The sequence below is a fragment of the Peromyscus maniculatus genome, chromosome 19, assembly GCF_049852395.1.
Source record: "Peromyscus maniculatus bairdii isolate BWxNUB_F1_BW_parent chromosome 19, HU_Pman_BW_mat_3.1, whole genome shotgun sequence".
NCBI lineage: Eukaryota > Metazoa > Chordata > Mammalia > Rodentia > Cricetidae > Peromyscus > Peromyscus maniculatus.
Window position 1 is genome coordinate 65,236,914 of NC_134870.1, and position 22,219 is coordinate 65,259,132.

At 50.1% G+C, this 22,219-nt stretch overlaps 1 protein-coding gene across 4 annotated transcripts in view; it reads right to left on the reverse strand.

Annotated features, from left to right (window-relative positions):
• The window catches only part of Mapk4 (mitogen-activated protein kinase 4), a 144,203-nt gene that overhangs the window by 2,616 nt on the left and 119,368 nt on the right, over positions 1 to 22,219 (reverse strand). For all 4 annotated transcript variants that reach the window (XM_006970101.4, XM_042263785.2, XM_042263786.2 and 1 more), the window contains 3 exons: positions 11,008 to 11,152; positions 6,710 to 6,871; positions 2,276 to 2,477 (listed from right to left, as the gene is read on the reverse strand). In XM_006970101.4, coding sequence (XP_006970163.1) covers positions 2,276 to 2,477; positions 6,710 to 6,871; positions 11,008 to 11,152 — 509 coding nt within the window. The remainder of the gene's footprint in view (positions 1 to 2,275; positions 2,478 to 6,709; positions 6,872 to 11,007; positions 11,153 to 22,219) is intronic.

Genomic DNA, 22,219 nt, shown 5'->3' on the forward strand with positions numbered 1-22,219 from the left:
ATGGAGATGCGATAGTACACCCAGGAGGGGTGGGGAACCAAGTCGCCATATCCCTGCCCGCCACTGCATGGGGCCTGGGATTCTGCATTTCTAACAGGCTCCCTTTATTGTTGCTGCTGATCCTTGGAGCACATTTTGAGGGACAAGCCCTAAAAAGTGTTTCCTAAGCCTGGCTCAGGTTTGAATCACACAGGAGGATTAAAACTAAGTACCAGGTATCCCTTGCTGCCCACTACCAATGTTCTGGTTTAATAGGTCTAGATGGCCCTGCCTGGGCATGTTTGTGAGACTTCCCTCAGGGATTCTAAGGTGTGGCCAGGGCTGATAAAACCTCTGCCATGGTGGATCTGGACAGGTGCCCCGTAGCACCTTGCATCCAAGCAGAGCAGATGGAGGCCTGCAGAAAGATCACAGACACCATCAGGGGAGGCCAAAGACCCTTGGAATTCTGCCCTCCTATGACTGACTGCCCTGTAGCCAAGGAGAGTGGAATCAGATAGCCAAGAGCAAACAGAAGGGCAGATGGGCAGGCCAGGCGGCTGGCTGTCAGCTCTGGCTGAAACCCGTCCTCACACCAGGTGCTACGGTGAGGAACACAGACAAGGTGGCAGCTCCTGGCCAGCTGCCCCCCTGAGCTAGAGGCCTGGTGCTCACACAGGACAATTAGTCCAGCCAAGGCCGAGCAGCTGCAGCCCAGAGACTGTGGGGTTCTCTAGCTATGGCTGGAGAGGTAGGGGAAAGGCTTGAGTGGCCCACCTCCCACGAATATCATTAAACGCAGGCATGGTTCTCAGAGTTCAGCACTGCCCTTTCCCTGAATGGCCTTGAAACTGCAGGGGTTTCTAGGAAGAAGAGCTGGGAACCCCCGGCATTCGTACATTACACCCCAAGTGTTCGTCATACGTTCTCGATCGCCTTTGCAGCCATCCTGAGGGCACTTGGGATTGCCACAGCCTTAATGATGAGACAATTAGCACACCACACAGGTGGAGGCCACTGCAGCGGGGCCACGGACTTTATCATCCTGGTCCCTTGTGCAGGTGTGGTGGAGAAGGCAGGGGGCAAGTGTGTCCGGCATGATACTACCCTGGACTGACAAGCAGTGACCTTAGCGACCCTGCTACAGTCTTCCCTGATGCCAACCCAACAAAGTGTGCCCTGAATTCTGTGGCATGGAAGGGGGGGGGGGGCTGGGCACAAGTCTAAGGACCACAGTCTAGGGCAGCCCCAGCAGGAAGCTGGTAGAAGAGCCTCTAAATTGCTATTTGCTGACAACAAGAAGCTAGCAAACCTGCCCCAAATCACAGTGCCCTGCCCCCTCTTTGCACCCCCTCAATTTGAAACCTCTCATCTGTCAAATGACTGAAAAAGAAAAATTGCCTCTCTGTCACTTATGTAACAAGCTGTCACATTCCCATGGCAGCGAGGCTCCCAGTTAGGCCCCTTGGAGTTGATACAGCTAAGCACCCCCTCCACTGTTTTTTCTGAACTGAGCAGCACTGACGCTGCCTCCCCTGGTGCTGATCAGAGAAAGCCAGGACAGGAGAGGAACTACGAAATCCTAGTATTCCCACAGAAACGGTTTACAAATCTACTCTCTAATACTGACACCTGTCAAAGATCCTGAAGTTAAGCGAGGCTCCACAGTAAAGCTCTTAGTAGCGTGGGACACGGATACAGTTTGGGGATGGCCCTCCATGGGTTTGCTGTGTATCATGATGCCAGCGCCTTAACCTCTCTAAGCTGTGGCTTTCTTACGGACTATAATAATGTCACAGCCTCCTTCAAGGGCACTCGCAGGAGGTGGGAATGATGTGTGAAATGAGAAATGTGTTGTGACAGGGAATTCTGCTCTGTTTTCTTGCATTGTCCTATTCGGTCTTTCAAGGGCAGAATCTTGACTGAAGATGGAGTTCAGGGGCAGGGTGGTTGCGTAGCAAACTCTAGGAGAAAAACTCCAGCCTGTTGTTCACGAAATATTACAGTAGACCAACGCTTGGCCCGTGTGCACTGAGCTTACGTTCAGTGGTCTTAGGGTGTCAAGGAAAGCTGGGAACATTGTTCTGCAGAGTGGAAGTCCCTGACTCCCCTGGGCGGCACCTAGGTGGCTACTCACTGGGAATGTTTGGGGACAGGAAAAAGGCAGGGAACTAAGCTGGGAAAAATGCCCAATGCAATATACAATCTGGGAAACAGAGGTCACGGAGGATCAGAGGCAAATTGGACATGAGAGAGTAAGGGGGCTTGGCTCTGGACACCAGCCTTGGCCACTCACCTGTCCCAGTTGGAGAGCTGGCTCTGACTGGCAGCCATCAACACGATGTCGTCGATCTCATCCTCAATGCGGAAGGGGTGCTGTGAGGTGGGCTCATCCTCGGGGCACGAGTAAGGGCTCATGTAGGGGTGCTGCAACCCCATCTCTGCAGTTAAGCGGTCCATGGGGTTAAAGGTCAGGATCTTCTCCAGAAAGTCTATGGCTGTAGGGAGCAAAGGCAGTCACAAAGGTCATGTGCTGCTCCTGTCAAGCTGGGAAGACTTAGCAGGGTGACAGCCCCTGGTACCTTCTAACTTTGTGTTCGCAGAAAGTGTTTTCTTGGTTTTGCAACCGAGCAGAACAGAACTGCAGATGGATAAGGTGATGTGCTGAAGGTCTCACTGCTGGGCAGAGGCCACAGCTGGCCTTACCCTGGACTGCTCTAAACACAGGGATTGGGGACAGTCAGGGGTTATTCTTGAGACACAGATGCTCAGCCTGGGACAGCCGGGACAGCTCAGAGGGGTGGGGAATCTATGGTATTCAAACACTTACTCCCATTGACAGCATTGAGGACTTCTGGAGGAGGGGCAAGAGCCCATGGGAGAAAGCCCTGATGGGAAAGGTGAGTGTGGAGGTGTACAGGGGAGAGAGAAAGACAAGGGATATGCAGGCCATGGCTCCTGTCTGAGGCCAGAGTTCTTCCTACAATATGTCGCCCCTGGAATTCTCGCCAAGACAGGTGACTTAATCAATACTCAGAAATACTCAGCACTCAGTTAGCAGTATCCTCCTGTGCTTGGCAACCACCCACCAGTGACTAGGTACAGGGGACTCTGTGGGAGCAGACACCTAGGAAAGGAAGGTGGAGTCTTATCACCGCAGTAGCCATTTGCCAACCTGCGTGGCCATCCACTTAGCAGCTGACAGTTGTCTGGGGTGTGCTGGCTGGGCAGTGTCCTGTACCCAGTGACTAGTGTGCATCCCCCTGAGCAGGACTGTGCCCCAGTTCATCTCAAAGCATTGCCTGGCTTAGGGGCTTGTAGTGCTTCTCACCCTGTCATTTCCCTGGCTCCATTTGGGTCATGTTCCCCCTACCCAGTGGGGGAGATGGAGCTGAGCTCCAAGCCTGAGTTCCCTACTCTTAGGGTTCCTCACACCGGCTCCTCACAATAGCCCTAGACCTCTCTGTAGGAAACATTCCCAACAATGTGTGAAGTCAACGGCTTCAGGTTACAGGCTTCTCAAGAGGACACAGTGGCCTTGTATAAACCTGGGTTGGAAGACCAGTTAAGCAGCGGAGACTCTGAGTCCTTCCTGATGCTCAGAGAGTCTTTGGCTGCAGACCTGGAAGAAATGCCACCTCAGAGTGCTCAGGACTGCACAAATCCGGGCAGGGTACAGCTCCAGGCTGGCAAGTCTTTCCTCTCTGGGCTTCCCCTGAGTCTCACCTGTTATCCATGGTGACAGAGCACTAAAGCTCCACACTCCATTGCCATCTTTGTCAAGAATGGCCAGTGGAACCGGGAGCGGGCCACACCATCCCCAGGCTGCTCCGGCAACAGTGAGACTGCCCTCATCCCTCTCTGTGACAGCCCAGCCTCCAACCAGTGCCCAAGACAGAAAAGCCTTCTATCAACCCTAGATCTGCCCCCTTTAACTTCACCCCTGGACTTAGCTCTGCTGTCACTGGTCCCGGGAACCAGGGTGACCCCTCTGTCTTATGGTTGGCCTTTGTTTTAAGATAATGATTGTATATTCCCTACAAATCCCTTCTCATGGCACCTCATTGACCTGCCTCTTCAAGACACTCCTGTAGTGGGGGTGGCTTGTGACTGGGGCCATCCTGGACTAATATATGTATCCCACGTCAAGCCCAACCCCAACTCCTACAGGAGTCCTTGCAGACTACTGGCTTCTGTTGGGTGTGGTTGCCCAGGGCAGCCTTGCAGGCTTTCTTTAGATAGCAGGTCTGAAGGCCTGGGTCCTGGTGGAGCCATTCAGTCTCCTTAAATAGCTTAAGACATTTCTTGCATAATGAGGCTTCCATGTAATTACGCCACCTTCCTCTGGCTCACTGCATCCTACCCAGGGCTCTTCCCGCCCCAGGCATACTGGAAGGATTTCCCTCTAGCAGGTGAGTTAGGACTCGGCTCATCACCCTGCTTTGTCCACAGCACTCCTATGAGTTTGTGCATCAGGCTTTCTTACCAGATTTGCCCCTTTTGGTATATTTACTTGTGAATCCACCCAACTAGATGCACACCCTGTGGCATCAGGTCCTGCCTCCCCGGTGGTCTTTCATCTGTCATGTGATGGTCACTCAAGCCTGCTGAGTGATGATGTCACCTAGCTGGTATCTCTTACCCTCTGAGGGTACAGCCAGCCAGGCAGATTCTTTGGCTTCTCCTGGCTTCGGAGATCTTGAATATACCAGCAAAGAGAACAAAGTTGAGGGCAACCATGGTTCCACCCGGCTTCTTATCCCTGCTGCTAGTTCAAGTCCATGACATTTCATTACCTCAAGACCAGTGGTTGCTGGGGTTATCTTTTAAGACAAGAGGGAGACTGGGAAACACGCACAGTGGGAGGTGAAGCCAGCAAGGCCTGAAGGGCATTTGGTCCGCTCCAGGATCAAGTGCGGAGATAGAGAAGCTGGTCTGTGGAAGCCCGTAGCCTCTGGGCCTTGCTTCTGCTTGACCATGACATTCATCCATTGAGTTCTCCACCTCCTCCAGCCCTGCTTTTCGAGCTTTCCCAGCACCTGGCGCCTCCCTCTTGCTCCCCCAACCCCTCAGCAGTCCCTAGGATGTATTCCTTGTCAATCATACTCAACTGGGAAGCGCTTCCTTGTCTTGGGTTAGACCGCCTTATGTCCTTTTGAATTCTTGTGCCTAATTTGGTTTCCCAGCTTCAGGGGATTCTCAAATGTTGACTAGCTATGACAAGAAGCTTTGTCTTCAGTCACGTACTGACTTTGTCTGGAGGCAGCGTCCACCCCTCTCAGAGCCACAATGGTGAGGGTCTGCTGGGTGTGGCTGCTTGCAGACAAACGGACCGGGCCACCAAGTTTAGATCCAGAATTCCTGGAGCTAAGGCACTGGCTCTGTTTCCTCACCTTTCTCTGGGGGAAGAGGGCCACACCCTAAGCTGGCAGCATGATAAGAAGTGTCCGAGTGCTTGAGTGACCTTGCAGAGCAAATCTACCATACTGGCCCAGATCACTTGCCATCACGTTATAATGTGAGAGAACAATAAACTTCAAAGAACATTTTTTCTCAATAAGAAATCTTACTCAAGCCGTGGGGATCTTGGCGCTCTCATAAAATTGGCTGGTGTTGTATCCCATCTGTATGTGAGACCCACTGATGAGGTAGCACATATACCTACAGAACAACTCTTTTGTACCACGGACTTTGCTGAGCTCATGTTACAAGCTCATGTCAACTGTTACAACCACCCCACTGTGGTTTGGATTGGAAATGTCCCCCAAAGATGGGTGCTGAAGGCTTGGTTCCCAGAACAGTGATATTCGGAGAGGCCTTTTAGAAAGTGGCTGGGTCAGGAGGGCTCTGACCTCACCTGTGGATCCACCCATTAGTGCATTTACAACTACAGTGTATTCTTCAAGGGTGCGTCCTGTTGGTGGCCATTTGCTCATGCTCTTGTGTGCGAACCACCCTCCTCTTGTTCCTGGCTCATGAAGTGAGCAGCTTTGTTATCTCACGGCCCTTCTACCATGATGTTCTGATTCTCAGAGACCCAGAAACGAGGAGGCCAATGATTGAGACTCGGAGACTGTGAGCCAAGATGAGCCTTCTCTCCTCTGGTGTCTCTTATGTTTTTGGTCACAGTCAGGGAAAGCCGACTAAGGTACTACTGTGCCTATTTTACAGTTAGGTAAACTGAGGCTCAAGGAAGTTAAGTAGTCTGCTCAAGATGACACAGCCAGCTAGTCACTGGGAACTGAGCATGCGTCTAGCCCTGAAGCTGAGGATGTACACATTCTCTGCACTGCATCAGGCCTCTAGGGGAGAGAACAGCAAAGGAGGCAGGCAGTGAGTAGAGCGTGGAGGCCCACTAGTGACCGCCTCAGGGACTGCCACGTGGTCAGGAATCTACGGTCTGAATGCACAGGTTGACCATCCTTTAGCCAAAGTGTTTCCCACCTGAATCTTCTTTTGAATATCAGATATTTTCTTTTTTAAAAAAATATTTATATATTCCTTATTGGCTGGGAACCCCTAATCCCAAAAATCTAAACACCTAAGTGTTCTAAAATGTGACACTTTTTGAGCTCGTAGCTAGGAAAAGCACCAGCTGCTAGAGGTGCTTGGTGTCTGAATCTCACATTCTGCTCTTTGGATGGAGGCCCACATGCCCTTTGCCCTGGCCCCCAAAGGTGAAGCCAGGACTGAGCCTCTTGGGATGGTGGCCCGGTGCAGGCTTGGGTACCTTCGCTGTTGACATCAGGAAGCAGCTTGCGCAGCGGCCTCTTCACCTCCCAGGTGCTGTTGACAAAGGACGGCATCACCCGGAGCAGCTCCTCCTTGTCTTCCTCCCGGACCACAGGGATGGTCTCTAGGATGAGCTGCATCTGCTCCAGCTCGTGAGCCCCTGGGGAGGCAAATGCCACACGGGTAAGTTGTTGCCCTGGACAGCTGCATCTGAGGATGCTCCAGAGCAGCTCCAGCTGGCTAGAGAGGGAACACCATGGGGCAGCAGGCAGTCCCAGGCTTGGAGCCGAGGGACTTGGCTTCGGATATCCACTCTACAACTAAATTAGCTGTGGGCACTGCAGAGTGCTTGCTGTCTTTGGGGTTGGCTTTGTAAAATGTAAAAAGCAGGGGTTTCTTATGGTGGAACATGAAATGTCCTTGAAGGGTTCATGTATTTGAACACGTGGACCCCAGTGGGCAGTGCTGTTTTGGGAGATTGTGGACTTTTGTGATATAGTGCTTATTTGGCTGACATAGGCCAATGCGGGGAGATCTTGTGGGTAAGAGTCCTGCTTCTGACCTGAGTTCTGCTTCTTGTCCCCCACTGAGATGTAGAACAGCTGTGCAATAAAGCTCCCGCTGCCCCTGACCAGGCCACGTCAGCCACTGAGCCTTCCCTGCCGTGACACTATAAGCCATCAGAGAGAACTTCTGCCCCCTTAACATGTTTCTGTCAAGTATTCTGTCACAGCCAGTAATTGGGGAAGTAGCTCATCCAGGCTTGTATCTAGTTCTCTCTGAGGCTTGTCTATTCCGCTAGCATCTGGCGTCCCATGTGGACTGAGTCTGCTGATGCTAAGGTGATGTGAGCAGCCGGGCTGTGGCTTTGCACACTCCCTACTAGGCTGGGGAAGGAACAATTATAAAGCTAGGATGAGCCTTATGTTTCCACAAGGAGGATCCCATCCAGGAAACTCTCAGGAGTAAGAAAATAAGGAATAAAACTGGTTGAGTTTGGAAGGCCCTTTGAGCACATTCCCTGTGTGGGCACAGGAGAGGAAGGTGGGTCCTGCCAGGTCTGGAGGAGAAGTGGTAGGGCAGGATCGAGACAAGCATTCATTCATCCATTTGCTCATTCATTCAGTAGTTATGTATTGAGTTCTGTGGTGGTTTGGGTGAGAATGGCCCCCACAGTCCATCCTCTCAAGCTTGAATATTTAGTCACCATGGAGTGGAACTGCTTTGGAAATGGTCAGGAGGTGTGGCCTTGTTGGAGGTGTGTCATCAGGCCCAATATCTATCTATCTGCTCCCTGCGGGTGAGGATGCAAAGCTCTCAGCTACTGCTCCAGCACCATGCCTGTCTGCCCCTCACCATGAGGATCATGGACTCACCCTCTGAAACTGTAAGCAAGTCCCCAGTTAAATGTTTTCTTATATAAGCTACCGTGGTCATGGTGTCTCTTCACAGCAATAGAACGCTAACAGGACAGGTGCCTTCCCTACGTCAGGCATCATACCGAATGTGCGAATTCTCCCCACCGTCGGGCTGTTCTGCCCTCCATCCCCTCTTCTCAGCCTCAAGGCTCTTTCTGCTCCTCTCTGCCAGGCTGAACCCTCAGTCATACCCATCCCTCCTGGAAAGGCCTCTCCAGCCATCCACTGGCACAGGGAGCCCTTCACTGTGCACTGGCTTCTGCAGAACCGCCTTCCAGCAGCTTATGGCTTAGGGGATATCATACCCTCGTGGCCCATCTAGCACTATATTCAAGGGCCTACAGCTTTGGGGATTCCCTAAAAGAGATGCCTTTGGCCTCTCCCTGTCCTGTGCTCAATGAGAGTCAGCTATGGGACTCTAGGAGCCTTTTGCAGACTGTCCTCACTGGATGAGCACTTTAGATCATTCTCTAGGGGTCCAGAACGTCAGTGATGATCAAATCAAAGACAGATGGTGGCACCTTGCGCTCTAGACCCTGACTCCTCTCCTCTGAGACACAGAGACCAGTAACACCCAGCCCTGAGCTTGAAGTCACTTCCTTAGTAAGGATTGAGCTGGCAGGGAACTCTTCCTTCTCATTTGTGAGCTCCTGCTAGGGAGCAACTGTGTCCTATCAGAGAGAGCGAATTAGAATCTCATGATCTATGCAGGGGGCAAAGGGCAGGGAGCTTGGAGTCAGGGAGGTCTGGAGACAGACCTGGCTATCCATCATCTCTCTTGCAACACCTTATAGATGGAGGATGACTTCTGACACTTGGAATGATTGGTAAAAGGAACCCATCCTGTTGGCACACCAGAGCTGCCAGCTCATGGCAAATGTATGATAAACCCTGGCTTCCACTGCTTTCTAGAGCTGGGGGAACGTGAATTCCTCAGAGAAGCCAATGACATAAATCCATGTGGAAAATTGATGACCTTATTGATGATCATCCCTGGTGATCTTCGGTGATAGATGTCACTTGGGGGAGAGGCACATTAACATTGTGAGTTTACTAAGGAACCAATGAAAACTGGGAGCAGGGTGGTGCTGTTGTGACCTCTCTCCCTTTTCTTCTGAGGTGTCCATGGGGTCAGAGACAACCTGACTAGCTGCTGGCTTTCCTCCATCCCTTGTAATGAAGCTCTCTGGCTGCCACTGGCTGCCTCAGAATAAGGAGGTCAGCTGTGCATTGCCTTGGTTCTCCAACACTGTAGTCAGAGGGACCGGGGCTGGTTTAGGATCCCGAGAGGTGGGAACTAGGGGAGGTTGGAGGGATCCAAGACAGAGGAAACAGTAGACCGAGAAGCAGGTCTGGAGACCCGGCCAAAGAGGGAGAGGTAGAAGCTGCCACCCCGGGGCTGACTCAGAAGGAGCAGGGGGCAGTTGCTGCTAACCAGCCTGGCAGGATGAGGGTAAAATGGGCTCTCCTAAGCCGGGCGGTGGTGGCGCACGCCTTTAATCCCAGCACTCGGGAGGCAGAGCCAGGCGGATCTCTGTGAGTTCGAGGCCAGCCTGGGCTACCAAGTGAGCTCCAGGAAAGGCGCAAAGCTACACAGAGAAACCCTGTCTCGAAAAAAAAACCAAAAAAAAAAAAAAAAAAAATGGGTTCTCCTGGATGAACAACAGTCAGGCCTGTGGTCTGAGTGCACAGAGCTTCTATGGCTACTATTTAGAGGCCACTGGGTCTTCAGCAGCTTAATACACAGAGGAATTCATAGCTGAGCAGGAGGTGGGTGCTATTTGGAGGAAGCAGCTTACTGTAGGTACGCACTGGAAGGGTGCATTTTATTTCTGGATCTCTCTCTCTGCACCTTTCTCCCACATTGCCTTTCCACCATGACATCTCTGCCTTGCCACAGGTCTGAAGGATTACAACCAGCTGAACAGTAACTGACACCTCTGAAACTGAGTCAAAGTTAGGCCCGCCTTCCTCTTAGGTCGATTCTATCAGGTGTTTGTCACATCGACGCAAAATGATAGCTGAGCTAGAGGGGTGAGGGGAGACTGGAGGGGAGGTGTAAGTGGAGACTGCAACCGCGGCAAAGACCGGGAACAAGGGTGAGGATGGAGTGTGGGATCACCAGAAGGGATGGATGACCACCTGGGGGGCGTTAGCAAAGCCATCACGGAGGACAGGACACAAGCAAGACTTCAGTGGGAGTTTTCCAAGCAGAGAAGGGTTTAACTTTGTGTCAAGGTGAAGAAAGTCTTGATAGATGATTAGGGAAGCAAGGGGTTACTCGGTGGGGCTACAGGATGGGGAACAGAGTGTCAGGGAGGTGGGGAGGAAGAGCCTGAAAACACTGAGTGGTGATTTTTAGTGTTTAGTCTGAAGGTGTGGAGTATAAGTGCGTTTTAGTTCACTGGAGCTGCTACAACAAAGCAGCTAAACAGCTAACATTTATTTCTTGAAGTTCTGGAGGCGGACATGTCCCAAGTCAAGGCATTGGCAGATTCAGTGACTACTTAAGGGCTTGCTTCTCCTAAATGGTGCACTCCTGCTACATCCTCGCATGGGGTAAAGGGTGAGGGAGCTCTTCTAAGAGGACAAACCCCACAGACCACTTCCCCTAAGCCCTATTTCTTCGCATACTACACTGAGGAGGTGGCTTCAGACCATAGGAAAACGGCTGGTCACTTGCAAAAGTCCTGTGCTCAGAAGGCCACGTTGAGCTTTTATAATATTTTTTTATATGAAATTATAGTACTATAGCTACAAAAAGCAAAGGAGTCATTTTCACAAAAGATGAGCAGGTTTTGGGCTCAGCACATGTTTTGTGCAGAGCTCGGACAACACCGGGAAGGAAGCATGGAGCAAGGCTTGGTTAGCAACTTACCAGCGAAGAGCATCTTCCCCGAGAGCATCTCAGCCAGGATGCAGCCAGCTGCCCACATATCGATGGCTTTTGTGTAGTTGTTGGGGGACAGGAGCAGTCGTGGAGAGCGGTACCACTTTGTCACCAACCCTTCGGACAGATACCCCTAAAAGATAAAGTCCCCCTATATTATCAGCCAGAGATCTGCAGATACTACCCGTCCCTCCATCCCTCTTGGTTTCCCCTCCAGAGAAGACTGGAGCTCCTTTCAGAATCCCTCCTGTCCTTGTTCCTTTTCTCTTGATCATATAGGTTCAGGGACCTTATGAGGCTCTGGGACTCTTCCTTGTGGGAGGGAGGGATCCAGGGCATCGTTATTTTGGAAGGAATGGTTTTCCACACCCCTTGATATAACCAAGTCTGCTCACACTGGTAAGGACATAGGTCACTAGGAGCCATTTGCTCAAGTTCATTGCTGTCCCCAACCGTCATTACAAAACCCTGGAACTGTCTGGCGGCTGAATCTGAGAAGCAGCCACAGATCTGAAATTGAGCCAGTGGCATTGGTACTGATGATGGGAATTAACAATGCCCCAACAGGTACCAGGCAGGCCCCTGATGAGCACAAGAAAGACCTTAACAGATACAGGCAACTGATGCATGCACCAAAGCAGCCCTGAGTCACAGGGCAGCCAGGGCTCCTACCGATCCAGGAGACCCTGGGGATTCTACAGAGCTAGAGCAGTGGTTCCCAACCTTCCTAATGCTGCAGCCCTTTACTACAGTTCCTCATGCTGTGGTGACCCCCAACCATAAAATTATTTTCGCTGCCACTTCCTAACTGTCATTGTGCTACTGCTATGAATTGTAATGAAAATATTTTTGGAGATAGAGATTTGCCAAAGGGGGGTCGTAACCCACAAGTTGAGAACTGTTCTTGAGGGCTAGATATTCTGGCTGATTTGGGTCACTGATTTGGGTTATGATATGTAGTCTGGGACAGAATCGGTCCTAATTGTACATGGTGATGATCTTTTATGCACAGACATGGAAATATATTTAGGAAACATAGAACTTGTCTTCTATGTAATTCAGAAACTGGGCCAGACATTGAAGCCAGACTGTCTATGTGGACTTCCTGGAATGGTTCATCATTGAAGGAAAAGCACAGACTCACGTGTAGGTAAATAGTAAGACCAAGGGGCCCTAGGAGATTCTAGAATTGGTCTTGCTATTTGCTGTTGCTCCTAGTTTGGCATCCAAATGTTTCTTTGTTCTGATATTGAGTATCACAGACTGAGGTTAACACAGACAAAAAACTGAGGAAGCCCACAGACCCAGGAGCTTCTGATGCATTAGTCTGACACTTCTTCGCTGGTTGAGCAAAGACTGAAGAGCAGGCCCAAGACTGGCGGGAAAAGGGAGGACTATGGGGATTGTTTGCAATACTGTCATATACAGATCTGTGGTTTTGCTCCTGGCTCCTACTTCCAAGTCAGGCCACGGCCACTAGAATCCTTCCCACCCAGGGCAGCTAACAACAGCTCTGATTTTCCTGCACCTGTCTTGGAGTTGGCCATAAAGACATCCTTGGATCTATTCTTGTCCACAGTCGGGCATAAAGGCGTCCCTCATTTTCGAGGGTTCCTGTTCCGCAAACTAGAAACAAGCAGGCTACAGAGAGAGACCAGGAAGAATCCAGGTCCCCCACTCAGTCTGTGAGCATGTCCTCCGACCTTTTTTTTTTTTTTTTTTTTTTAATATTTTAACTTTTGGTCCATTCACCTTTCTACAGAAGTGCATACATTTGTCATGCTTACTCAATGACATCTCCATGAAAACAGAAGGGACAGGAGACCCTGAAGGTAGTGTGCCCAGAGAAAGCCTAGACGTGCCACACCTCTTCACCATATTTCACCCTATTGCATCTCATCTGTACTCTTTAAAATTCAACCTGTAGATGTGTTTTCCTGAGTTCTGTGAACCACTGTATCAAATGAGCTTAGCTAGGGGGAGGGGTCATGGGAGCTTAGCTAACCAGTCACAAGTTCCAGAAGTTCTATTTGGTACTGCTGTCTAAAGTAAGGACACTGGTGGCACCGAGCCTGCCCAGTGGGATCTGATGTTATCTCCAGCTAGACAGGATCCAGGTTAAAATGACTTTGAAGACCTTGTACTGGCTAGTTTTATGTCAACCTGACACAGGCTAAAAACATTTGAGAGGTAGGGAATCGCAATTGAGAAAATGCCTCCATAAGATTGGGCTGCAGGCAAGCCAGTAGAGAACTTTCTTAATTAGTGATTGATGTGGGAGGGACCAGTCCATTGTGAATGGAGCCACCCCTCAGCGGGTGGTCCCGGGTTCTATAGGAAAGCAGGACCATGGAAGCAAGCCAGTAAGCAGCTCCCCTCCATGGCCTCTACATCTGCTCCTGCCTCCAGGTTCCTGCTGTTTGAGTTCCTGTCCTGACTTCCTTCAGTGATGAACAGTGATGTGGAAGTGTAAGCTGAATATGTCCTTTCCTCCCCAAGTTGCTTTTGGTCATGATGTTTCATCACAGCAATAGAAACCCTAACTAAGACAGACATCTAGCTGGTGGTCCTAGAGAACAGTTTACTTGCTGGCTCCGTAATCATGTTTTCGAGTCACAAAAGAACACTTTGTTCTTTTGGGAGTAGACAGGAGGAGGAAATGAGTGGGACTTCATTTTCCTCTCTCTCCTCAGGATACCCTTAAGTTAGAAATGACTAAAATATGACCATCTCTGGCCTCCATGTCTAACTTGCAGCATTAGAAGCTGCTTCTCACTCTCCTCACATCCATGGGATGGATGTCATCAGACCTGTGGCCCTTCCTGGCTAACACACCTAAGATAGTGTCATCTCCAGAGCTCCTCAGATGCCACCCCACCCCTTCCCCAAGAGCACTGGATGATGTGACCCTCATGGGCAGCCGCTCTGGCTTGCTCCACTGCTGCTTCGACCTTGCCCAGTCTCGTCTGTCTCCTTGGAAGCATGACAAAATACTGTGAGGAACTGAACAAGGGGCTGAGTACCACCCTGCTTGTGTGGCCTGAGCCCCTTCAAACGAGAACGCTCTGAAGGATTCAGTGGTCCTTCTCTTTGACACACTCAACCTCAAGATCAGTTCCAAATCCTGCTTTCAAAGGTGGATGGGGAGGCGACTGTGGGATGTCTTTCTGTACGCTGTGAATATGTGTCGCTATGATTGGTTAGTAAAGAAGCTGCTCTGGCCTATAGCGAGTCAGGTTATAGCCAAACAGGAAATCCAAGAGAGAGAGACAAGAAGAAAAGAGGCAGAGAGATGCTAGCCGCTGCTGAAGAAGCAGCAAGATGCCAGTAGACTGGTAATGCCATGGCCACATGGCAAATCATAGATGAATAGAAATGGGTTAAGTTATAAGAGCTAGCTAGCAAGAAGCCTGCCATAGGCCATACAATTGGTAATTAATATTAAGCCTCTGAGTGATTATTTTATAAACAGATGAGAAAGCTCTGATGGGAGAGATTTGTCTGGACCCTGGAGCTAGGCAGGACCGAGAAACTTCCCCCTACAGGAGGCTATCTAGGTTGACAGTTCTCATGTTTTTCAAGATTTATTTATTTATTATGTATATAGTGTTCTGTCTGCATGTATGTCTGCAGGCCAGAAGAAGGCACCAGATCTCATTACAGATGGCTGTGAGCCACCATGTGGCTGCTGGGAATTGAACTCAGGACCTCTGGAAGAGCAGCCAGTGCTCTTAACCTCTGAGCCATCCCTCCAGCCCCAGTTCTCATGTTTTGCCTCGCTCCAGATAAAGGTTAGTGAGTGTAATTATTACAATAGTTTCACTTTTTTAAAAGTCAGGTTTATTGAGACATAATTTTCACACAGTATAATTTACCCTTTTAGTGTGTGGTTCTATGAGGCACCCCCCACCCCCCATTTTCATGTGTATGGATGTGTTGTCTGCGCGTTTACAGCAGTGCCACCTCAGGGGGTGGGAAAGGACATAGGATCCCCTGGAACTTCACAAAGAGTTACAAAGGGTTGCAAGCCACCAAGTGGGTGCTGGGAATTGAACCTGGGTCCTCTGGAAGGGCAGCCAGTGATCTTAATCACTGGGCCATCTCTCTAGCCCGCTTCTGTGAGTTTTTGTCAAGGATGCCTCTACCATGCTAGTCTTGTATTTCATAGTCCAGTCATCTCCAGCAATTCCATCATGTCTCCTCCTGACCATTTCTAGCCCCAAGCAGCCCTGGCCGCCGTCATTTTCTGTTCCCCTGGGGTTTTATATTCTTCAACATTACCTACTTATCTGTTGAGAAAGTCTCACTATGAAGCCTACTATGAAGGTCGGTCTTGAATGCCCATTTTTATTTTTTAAATGAATATTTATATGTGCGCAACCATTGGCCTGCATATATACTTATGTGCACCAAGTGAATGCCTGTTGCCCATGAAAACTAGAAGGTAGCATGGGATCCCCAGGAACTGGAGTTCCAGACAGTCGTGCGCCACCATGTGGGTGTTGGGAACCAAGTCCATGTCCTCTTAACCACTCCACCATCCTGGCCCCAGCCTCGAACCCTTGATGCTCCGGCTTCTCCTGGATTCACTCCAAATACAATACTGTGTAAGGAGAACCAGTTTCTAGCCTTTTGAGGCCGACTCTCTTCACTTAGAACAGGGCACCAGAGACTCGCCCCTGCCATGTGGACAGTAGCTCTCTGTGACTGTGAAAAGCACAGGGAGATGCCACCGTGTTCGTAGCAGCTCTCCACTCCTGTGGGGCTGGGTCACAGAGGAAGAACGGCTTGGCTTTGTTTTCTAGCCAGAGGCTGGAACTGACAGCACACTAAAGCACAGTGCCCACTGGGGAGGTGGCGTAAGAGCTTTCGCCGAGAAGTAGATAAGCAGGCCTGTATTGGAGAGAATGTTCTGGAAGCAGTCTACCTCACTATAGAGTCTAGGACTGGAAAACGTGAAGACATAGAGCGTCCATGTGAAACACCTGTTCATTTACATGACAAGACTGCTCATAGGCTACAATTATGGACTAGTTTGTTATACAAGCTAAGACAGTTCCTTGCTTTTCAATGTCGCTGGATTAGTGACAACAGGTCTTTCCTTATGGATGCTGGTCCCCCAAGGTCTTTACAAAAAAAAAAAAAGATAAATGGGGGTGTATTGAGAAGCCACTGGGCATGGGAGGATCTGGGAAATCACTGTGTCTTCTGCTAAGCCCTGTACCGAGAGAACACCTGGGACAAACAGGAGGCCCACTCTAGATGAGAACAAACGGGGGTGGGGGTGTGTGCTCCATTCCTGGGTCTAGGGGTTCAGCACTGGGGCCAGGGAATCCTGGCTGGATAAACCCTAGAGAGCTGATTGCCGGGGGTGGGGAGTAGAGGTGGTCCATAACACCATGCTGGTGATTTGAATCCAAAAGAAGAGTCTTTGTTGAGTGGGTTGGGGTGACATTCCGAATTTTCTAGGGAAAAAAAAAAATCCCACAAATATCTAGGCATGAGACTTGATTTGTCAGCAGGGCTCATAAATCAGGAAGGGGGAGGTCTTCCACCGGCCTCTCTACCCTGCCTGTGGTTCCATCTGTATGATGGCTGTCCTCAGGTCTCAAGAACTGTCTTCTTGGGCAGTGTGTGTGCACTGAGAGGCTGGCGGAAGGGGTGACAGGCTCGCGCATAGCGCACGATTGGGCACTATCTGCAGGCAGGGGTCACTGGAAGCAGCCCACACTCGGGCGGTTCTCCCTGACCCTTCTGGGCATGCACAAGGCAGGGCTGAAGAGGCTTCAGATGGTCTCACCTGCTGCTCTCCCCTCCTCTGGCCGCCAAGAAGGACTCCGGAGGCACAGTGGGGGAGCAGAGGAGGTAGCTGGATGCAGTCTGTTCTTCTGCAGCAGTTCCCACCAGGTTATTTTGCTGTCTTTTTGAATGTATAGAATCCATAGAAGGTTTTGCTCTCAACAGCTTAAAAGTGTTTGGGAAGAAATCTAGCAGCCGCTGCCCCGTACAGCGTGTAATTGTGGCCCCGGTCGATCTAGACAGAAGGTGTAATTAAAGCTCCGAGTGTTCCCTTCCCACGGGGAGCAGGGGGCAGTCCCCCCTGATGCCTTGTGGGGACTCAGAAGAGCCTAGATGCATATCACTGCAGCAGCAGGGCCGTGGCTACACCAGCAAGTGACACCAGGCAGGTGGGTACCAGGTCTGCTGGCCCCTCCATGTCTCCCCTGCTCTGGCCTAACAAACCCGTTAATGACTAGGTGGCCACTAATCCCTTACAGGTGTGAGTAGAAATACCTTCTCTATGAATAAAACCTCAGCCATCCCCCCCATTGTGTGTGTGTGTGTGTGTGTGTGTGTGTGTGTGTGTGTGTGTGTGTGTGTGTCTGTGTCTGTGTCTGTGTGTCCCTCCGTCCGTGTGTCCCCATCCACGCGCACGCAGGCCAGCGATTTATGTCAGGTGTCTTTCTCTCTGTTCATTTTGTTCTCTGAGACAGGATTTCTCAGTGAACCCCAAACTGTGCTAGGCCTTCCAGCCGTGAGGCCCTGGGGTCTGCCTCTCTGCCCTTACAGCATTGACCTTACAGCTCCATACCACTATGTCTGGCTTATTTTACATGAGTGTTGGGCATCCAAACTCAGGTCTTCAGACTTGCCCAGCAAGCAGTTTATCCACCGAGGTGTCTCCCCAGATACTTCCCACCCCCGGGCTTTGGATATGACTCTTCTCGAGGGTGAAATAGCCTGCCTAGGTCCTTCCTACCTGGTTGGTACCCACACACAGGAACTGCTCTGGAGACATGTGCCATCAAGGAGAGAGGCACAGGCAACAATTACGCTGCATTTCAGGAGGGTAGCAGGCCAGAGAGAGCCCTGAACACACTTCCTTGGGAGGGTGGGGGCACACACGTGTTCCTGTCAGATCTAGGAGGAGAAACTAAGTCAAACTCCAAAGAAACAGAGTAGAGACAAGTGTAAGTTTCAGCCTTGGGGAGCTATGGACTATGGGAGATACGGATGAGGAATAGATGTTATGCTCCTTGGAGGGCCTGGGTTCACAGGGCGGGCTGGGGAAATCAAAAGCCTGGCACAAAGGCGTGATGCAATGGGCACATGAGCCTATAGGACATGGAGGGGTGACAGGAGAGCCACACTCAGACACGGCAAGGCTGCCATCTGAGGAGCTGCTGGTCTCTGAGGTGCACAGGGGGACTGGAGCTGAGTGTGACATCTGTGATCTGGGAACACTAGCTCACAGCAATCAGTTCCTTCAACTCATGTTATAACTGCTTCCTATGGACCGACTCACTCTGTCCTGGCAATGCCATCCGAGGTAGGGGCTCTCCTAACAGTCCTCTCATAGGAAGGAAACAGGCGAGAAAGGGTAAGTCACACAGGCTGCAAGTGGCAGAGAGAGGACTTAACCCTGGCTTGTCATCTGAAGAGGGGCTCTACTGCCCCTTACATAAGACCTCAATGGCTGTCCACGTGGGCACTGGGCTCTTAGGACAGGCAGAGACTCCCAGCACAGAATGGGCAGCCTCAAGAAGACCTGTGCCAATACTGTGCTGTTAGTGGATGACTTGAAGCTTGGCTTCTCAGACTCTGGGGGTACACCCAAATCACCCGGAGACCTTGGTCGATTAAATGCAGATTCCATTTCTCAACTCCACAAGCTGATCCTGCCTTTGGGGAGCCCTCTCTTGGGCCAGCAACTCTCTTGATACTTTCTCTTTAGAACAACTTCAAGTGTAACTTTGGGGTGTCCGTTCTCTCTTTCTACCACGTGGGTTCCACAAGCTGAACTCAGGTAACTAGACTCATGCGGCAAGCACCTGGACTCGCTGATCATCTCGCTGCCTGCTCTTCTCACCCCCGCTTCCTTTAAATGTATTTTTTAATCTGTAGACAATTTCATACAGGCATATGCTGTATTTTGCTCATTTTACTCTCTATTTCTCTCACCTCTTTTTACTGTTATTCCCATCTCCTTCCTACTTTTTCATGTCTTCTTTTGTTATTTTTTTTTAATGAGCTACTGAGTTTAATTAGGGTTGCTGGCATGAGCAAGCGTGGAGCGATCGACTGAAGCGTGGACAGTTTACCAATGGCCACACCACTGAAGGAAATGTCTCCCCTCTCTCAGAACTAGTAACTGAAACCATGAACCCCGCTCTCATGTATGTGAAGGAATGCTGACAGGCTCTCTCTTGTGCAGGTAACCACAGCTGTGGTGACTTCATGTGTGCCACGGCCATGTCATATGCAGAAGACGGCATGTCACAGTACTCCTCCCCACCCTCTGGCTCTTACATTCTTTCCGCCCCCTCCTTTGAAATGTTCCTTTAGCACTGGAGGGAAGTGAAACAGATGTTTCACTTAGACTGAGCGCTCTAATACCCTGGCCTGTCTGTCTAGGAACTGATGACTAGCTTTGCTTACAGGCTAGGGGGGACTTCCTCAACCCAGCAGCAGACTATTTCAGAGGTTAAGGCTTTGCTGTGGGTGGTGCTCATCAAAAGATCATTTAGAAGAGCAGCATGCTCTCAGAGGCCCTGCTTAAGCAGAAATATATGGCCTCCGTTTCCATAGCCTTCTCCTGATGGTGGGATTCCCGTTTGTGCTAATATACACTGAAGCATGCGAGAAACCCGTTTAAGAAGGAGGAATAGCCAGCACGTACACATTCCTGGGTTGGAACCTATCTGAACAGATCTGAGCCAGCATACAGAAGAGATACTTACAAGGTTTGCTGCTGCACTACTCACAAGAACCAAGGCGCCAGCTGAGAGGGGACCAGTCTAGATGCCCATCCAGAGACAAGCTGATAAAGAAAATGTGATCTACCCAGCCACAGAGAAGAATCCAATTAGGGCTGGGGAGATGGCTCAGATGGCATAGTGCTTGATGCTCGAGCATGAGGACAAAACATGAGGACATACATTTAAATAAAAACTGTGGTGTCGCACAGCTGCATTCCCGGCACCGGGGAGGCTGAAGACTGGTGGATCCCTGGGGCTCTTTGGCTCCACAACCTAGCCTACATGGTGACCCCCGGGCCAGTGAGACCCTGTCTCAAAAGCAAAGCAAGAAAACAAAAACAACAGAGTAGGTGGAGCTTAAGGAACAGGGACAGAGGTGGTTCTCTGGCTTCCATTTGTGCGCATGTGCTCTCTCTCTCTCTCTTTTCCCTTTCTCTCTCTCTTCCCTCCCCCACACAATATCATGTCATTTTCAGCAAAATGGATGGAATAAAAATCATCATGTAAAATGAAAGAAAGGAGTCACAGAAAGACAAATACCATTTCTCTCCTATGTGGAATCCAGATTTAAATGCACATGTTTACATATATTTAAACATGAAAGCACAGGGAGACTATGAAGGAAGAGAGGGAGGTCTAAAAGGAGGGAAGAATAACAAAATATTGCATGTTTTCACTCAAATGTGGGACCTAGATTAAATATGTTACCAATACACCACACGTTACAGCACAAAAGCGGAGCCATTTGAGGTGAGGTAGGAGACCAGTGAGGGAGAGGAGGGAGATGTGGGAGGCAGTGGGAGAAAACAGGATCAGGCGCAATGACACACATGAACAAGCATGTCGTCATGAGGAACTGGAGTCACGGGACAGTGGTTCGGAGCGTGTACTGCTCATGCCAAGGACCCAAGTGTGCTTCCTGGCGCTCATGTCAGGCAGCCCCCAACTGTCTGGAACTCCAGCTGCAGGAGATTGGGCACCCTCATCTGGACTCGAGGCAACTGCCCTCACACATGTGCACGCCCCTGCCCCATGCACACAGTTAAAAATAAGTCATTTTTAAGTAATGCCATAACAATCCCACTATTTTACACACTAACTCAAATCACTGCTACAGGTTAGAAGCACACAGAGAGTTAAAAATAAAAAATAATCTTGCTCTTGAGGGCACCTGCCACACCAGTGACATGAGACTCTCCAGGGTGTTGTTACTAGTCCCCAGAGGATCCCAATGTGCAGTCATATTTGAGAATCAGGATTTTTTCTCACCTGCTCTTAGCCATCAAGCCATCTCTCCACCCACCCACTCCCAGTCCCTTTGGAGACAAGGTCTTGTGGCTTGTTTTAACCTCCCAAGTGCTGGGATTACACGTGTGTCGGCCCACCTGCTGGCATTACACATGTATGTCAGTACACCTGAGTGATAGAATAACATTTTAAAAGATGATTTTTTAATTGGGATAGGTTATATGCATACCATAGAATTCACCATCTCAACCATTTCTAGGTATGCAGTTGAGCAGTATTAAAATGTTCACCAAGTTGTCAGGCCACTATTATTCATCTCCAGGGTCCTTCCCAACTGAAACGCTGTCCCCATTAAATAACAATTCCCCATTCACTTTCCCTCCACCCCGTGGTGACCACTTTTCCTCTCTGTGAACGTGACACCTCCAGGGTCTTCCTATTTAGTGGAACCACACAGGATTTGTCCCTTTGTGACTGGCTCGATTCATTTAGCCTAATGTACTTCCCCTTGCTCTCAAATGGCATGCCAACGGGAGCATGGCATTGGACTGCTTTCTAGAAAGCACTTTACTGATGGAGTTGTCTTCGAATTCAACTAGAGTTTACTGACACATATAACAACAGCTTTGGGCCTTTTCTTCATAAGGTCCAAATCAAGAACTCTGAATTCTACAGTTCAAAGACAGAACAAAATATTTTGCTTGTTCAAAGGTATATTAGAATAAGCAGCCCCAATGCTGCCAATGGCCGTTGCCTGTGGGGCCCATGGCTGTGATGCTGAGGGACACAGGCAGAGGTGGGGTGGAGTGAAAGTTGGTTTGGCTTTTCTAGCCTCAGTTTCCCCACTCGCTTGAGCTGCTGGAGCCTCCCAGGTTTTCTCTGTTAGCATTCTGCGACTCTGCATTAGTCAACAGCTTCCCTGCCCTTCCCTTCCTTTTTCGAGGCAAGGCCTTGCAATGTAGCCCAGGCTGGCCTGCAACTCAACGTTGGGCTCACACACTCTCTCCAGCTGAGTTTGCCTCAACAGCAGCCATCTCCTGAGAGGAGCCCTGCTGGACCACGGTGATGAATTTTTAACGAGCCAGTCTTCCAGAACGTTTCTCTTTTTAGGAAGATCCAGTAACTGTCAGGCCACAGATAGACATTTGTCTCACTGACTTTCAAGGGGGAAATCTGGCAAGCAGGGACTCTCA